The sequence below is a fragment of the Sitodiplosis mosellana genome, unplaced genomic scaffold, assembly GCF_009176505.1.
Source record: "Sitodiplosis mosellana isolate CC-2019 unplaced genomic scaffold, AAFC_SMos_1.0 Smas_scaffold_3, whole genome shotgun sequence".
Classification (NCBI taxonomy): Eukaryota; Metazoa; Arthropoda; class Insecta; order Diptera; family Cecidomyiidae; genus Sitodiplosis; species Sitodiplosis mosellana.
In genome coordinates this window covers 9,764-14,131 of record NW_022595246.1, presented here as the reverse complement: position 1 = coordinate 14,131, position 4,368 = coordinate 9,764, and the positions used below count along the sequence as shown (strand labels likewise).

General features: G+C 35.3%; 1 protein-coding gene across 2 annotated transcripts; it reads left to right on the top strand.

The window, feature by feature from the left end:
* The first annotated feature begins 1,468 nt into the window (after positions 1-1,468).
* LOC129565997 (uncharacterized) lies at positions 1,469-4,368 on the top strand. 2 transcript variants are annotated; one of them, XM_055441474.1, is made up of 6 exons: positions 1,469-1,902; positions 1,999-2,014; positions 2,119-2,208; positions 2,717-3,354; positions 3,425-3,497; positions 3,640-4,368. In XM_055441474.1, the coding sequence occupies exons 1-6, from the start codon at positions 1,852-1,854 to the stop codon at positions 4,296-4,298; spliced, it is 1,527 nt and encodes a 508-aa protein (XP_055297449.1). In that variant the 5' UTR covers positions 1,469-1,851; the 3' UTR covers positions 4,299-4,368. The 2 variants fall into 2 exon arrangements, with proteins under 2 accessions (XP_055297449.1, XP_055297450.1); XM_055441475.1 differs by lacking the exons at positions 1,469-1,902; positions 1,999-2,014 and having other exon boundaries at positions 2,121-2,208; positions 2,739-3,354.

Sequence of the window (4,368 nt, the reverse complement as noted above, 5' to 3'; positions counted from 1 at the left end):
TATTTGTCTTGGGATTCCCACAAATTAAAATGGATTCACTAACTTTTGCGAACACTTTTTTCTTCATCCAAAAGTAAGTATTTGTTCAATCAATAATTAATGTTACTAGATATACAATGATTACTTCGATGCTGTAGTATCTATCTGCAAAACTTGGCTTGGAATTGTTGGTTACACTTGGTGTAAATAAAACACTAGATTTAGTCGAAGAACACTTTATTGCTTTTACCTTTATTGCAACAAATACTAAAACAAATGTGCTTGCTTTTTGAATGAAAATTTTGCACTGTGCTTATGATGAACACCGTTGGAGCATTCAATATGTGCATTCACTCAATAAAAACACCTGTTTAAATATATATTGTACAACAATAAGTGAATTTGCCTTTTTTCTTTTGTTCTGTTTTATGCAAACAAATGTTTTTACGTGTTCAGATGAAAATAGTGACGCAATTTATTGTTTGTTACGCGTTACTATTAGAAATAGTTTTTGATGAACTTTCGCTGCTTTTCGTTAAAATAAAGCACGATTAAATTGCATGAAATGCAGTGCGATATACGAATACTTGTAGATCGAATTGATTTGATATTTCAGACTCGTTCGAATCGAGTAGCTACAAATCTTATCTAAATATCAGTTTCATTCTCTGTTACTAGAACGACGTCAAAAAAAATTGTGTTGGTATATTGTGTTCCCACTTGGCATGTATGCCACGGTTCCCAATCCAATTCAAACTGCACTCGCTCTATCGATGCAATACGTAAATATTAGCAATTTATATATAATAAAAAAACGGATAAGATAAAACAGCCATTTCAAGTTGTCGCGTGTATGGTGCAGACGGATCGTCATTATTATTATAATTTTGCTACATGGCTACTCATTATTTCTCCAATGAGTCCAGTGTCGCATGCTAACCGGGTCTCATGATGCGCATGCGACACCCGCTATTTACAATTATTAATGAGCAATGCAAATTAGAATAAAGCTTGATGCTGACACATACACATCACATTATTACTCATTACAACACTCGAACATCATTCTAAATTCCTTTGGTGCACACGTATAGCCTATTGCGTATAACCGTTGTTTTTTCATTCCATCTGAATAAATACAAAACTGATGTGTTGGGCTGAAGCCGTTTTCGAAAATGATTATTCGTTTATTATGCGACGTTTCGCTCTTATTAGGAGCATCATCAGGCTGGAGAACAAAAATGTACACAAAAAACAATGAGTAAGGGTTGAAACAATTGGCAACAGCCGAAAATAACCAGATTATGAACCAGTTACATCTGAATTTAAAATGTTTTCGAACGTATTCCATTTTTTTCTATCAATCCCCACAAATTGTATCAGCTACACGTGTCCACGAAAGGAATTTTGTTATTGAGCTTCATTTAGTGTCTGAATATGATTACACTAAGCAACAACAAGAAACAATCACAGAGAAGAGGAATTATTTACAAAGTTTTTGGGCCCACTTAATCTAAATCTGGAGCGTTAGTTTTGCTCTGGCGCGTCTAGTTTTTGAGAAACACTTATTGCGGATTCCGTAACAGATTTGGATTGAGTGTCTCCTCTTTTTGGGGGAAATTTTTTTTCTTTGAAATTTGTTGCATAGTGTTAGAAGACCTCAATTCATATATTCCATAACTGAAAAATACCACAATTCATCAATTATACGTTGCATGGCACGTGTCAGCTATTAGTAGATGAATGGTATAAAAGAGGCAGCACCGCATAGGGAAGACCAAACGAATTCAAAGCATCTTCTGAAGAAGTACAAGAAAGTTCTCTACTATCATTGTGCAACAGGTTAAAACTCTGTTTCGTTGGCAAATTAAAATGAATCTACTACACGGTTTGTTTTCGGTGCTATTTATCGTTGAATTTTCGGTAAGTTTTTTTCTTTTCTTTTATCATTTTCACTTTTATCCAATAAATACGATATTTCTGTAGAACTGAAAGTAAACACGAAATTTCTTTTTCTAGGAACTTCAAGGAAAACGTAAGACAAATTTTGTTTTCGTACACGCTTTTTATGATTCCAAAAGGTTTTTCAGACTTTTATAATATTCAATTCGAAATTCCAACTTTTTTTCTAATGAACAGATGGCTTTTTCTCGCAAGCTCTTCTTAAGGGCGAAGTGATTGAAAACATGTCACAGGCAAAGTTTGTAGCTGGAATCCATGCCCCCGCAAGTAAGTCTGCTTTAGAATCATTTTCATTTTTTTTTCGTGTGAATTTTTGTCCGAAAAATTCAAATATTCCATAAATTTTGCTAGAGGCTGACCACGCTTCAGAAAATTGAAAATAATACTAGATTTTATATTTTTTTTCAAACAATATATTATTTGAAACTGTGACATTTTTCGAACTTTGTCCATAAACGTTTCACTGTAAACGATAACTTTCAATTGTGCGTTGTTATTAAAACGAATATGCATTTCTGTCGGTTTACTGTCAGAAAATTCATCACATTTTTGACCACCACAAAAGTATTGTTGATAGTAGATTATAGATTTAGTCAAATATTTGAGTTAACATACAGATGGTATTAAAACTGAATGATAGAAACGAATTTTGTTGATGAAAAATTCGCGGTTTTCCCTCAGCAATTTTGTGTGTGTGTTCATTTTTTCTTTAAATATTATTGCTTGTACTGAGAATGAACCGATTTTATTACAAAATATTTGCATGAATACAAAGACCATCCAAATAATCCCAATAGCAAAATGATGAGTAGGTGTACCGCATTTATTCTGTCGAAAACGGAAATTATCACGAATGCCCATTGTGTGGATGACGCCCCATATGTTTATGTGGTAGCTGGTACGAAAGTTTTATCAGGTGCAAACCAGAAAATTAAAATCAAAGTCGAAAAAGAGAACATTGCATGTCACCCTCATTATAGTCATTTAATTTTTGGTCCCTTTGATATTGCCAAAATTACACTGGAAACGCCGTTAGAATTCAGCGATACCGTTGGCAGTATTGAACTCGTTGATAAGGATTACAAATTCAATAACCAATCAGAAGTGGTCGCTGCCTATGGATATGGCGTATTGAAAAACACCGGACCATTGATATTGAGGCGTTGCGATGCGAACTATATATCTGATGTCAAACGAGCCAACACATTTAAGCCAAGTCAGACTTTGTACTTTACCACTGGTGAAGCTACGAATGATGGCGAAATTATTACACACGGCGATTCGGGTGGACCAGTCGTTTCAAAAACAAATGGCAAAATCGTGGGGATAGCAATGGGTATAAATGGAACAACAGATGGTCGCGGGGCGTTCCTTCCAATTACTCTATTTCTTGATTTTATTCATGACCCAAGGGTATCTAATCACAATGCCCCAATGTTCATTCTCAACAACGCAAACAAAATCATTTTTGCATTAATTTCAGAGCGTGAAACCAATTCCACCTCCGCTTACACCTAACGAAGCTAAATTTATAGCCGATATAGCGGCACCGGGAAGTAAGTGTGCATTCGAAATTCGAACTAAATCAAACCATTTTTAACGTCACTTTTTTAATTTTAATTAGAGGAGAGGCAAAAGTGGAGATTTTTCATGATTCATAAACATAAATATTCATTCTGAGATGTTTTTCTATTACAGAATTTCTTACTGTTTACAAAAAAGATTATGACGATGCTGACGAAGATGTTAAACTAAAATTTAATGCAATCATTTTGTCGGAAACGGAGATTTTGACCTGTGCGCGTAGTGTGCTCGGCGCCCCATATGTCTACGTAACCGTTCATAAACCATCGAGAAATGCGACAAAACTTAAAGTCACTGAAGACCAGATAGAAATTCATGAGAAATACGCATTGTCGGGATTGACATTTGACATTGCCAAGATTACACTTAAAGAACCGTTGGAGTTCAACGATAACGTCGGCAGCATCGATTTGGTGGACAAAGATTACAAAATGAATGACCCGTCCGAAGTGGTCACTGTCTATGGTTATATGATATTGGATGGAACAATGAGAACGAGGCGTTATGATACAAAGTATTTGAATGGCACCATTTGCAAACCGAAAGTGCACCCCATATTTGATGCAAATCATTTGATGTGTTACACTTTAGATGAAAGCATGGGAACTACCGCTACGTTTGGAGGTCCAATGATTTCGAAAAAGAATAACAAACTCGTGGGCATGACCATAATTCGTTATCCTGATGAGCCAGTTATTTTTCAACCGATTGCACCGTTGCTTGATTGGATCCGGAAGCCAAATGTAAGACGTAATCAAAGAAGAAGAATATAGGCTTGAGAAAATGGGTTTTAGGCGCCTGAAAAGGCTGAATACCGTATCTTTTTTTGCCCCTGTCATTTGA

Bases quoted from the DNA above. Each gene is read 5' to 3' on its own strand.
- LOC129565997 (XM_055441474.1), top strand. From the start codon at position 1,852: ATGAATCTACTACACGGTTTGTTTTCGGTGCTATTTATCGTTGAATTT. The intron at 2,209-2,716 runs GTAAGTCTGCTT...ATGAATACAAAG, and splicing joins TGGAATCCATGCCCCCGCAA to ACCATCCAAATAATCCCAAT. The intron at 3,498-3,639 runs GTAAGTGTGCAT...TTTCTATTACAG, and splicing joins CGATATAGCGGCACCGGGAA to AATTTCTTACTGTTTACAAA.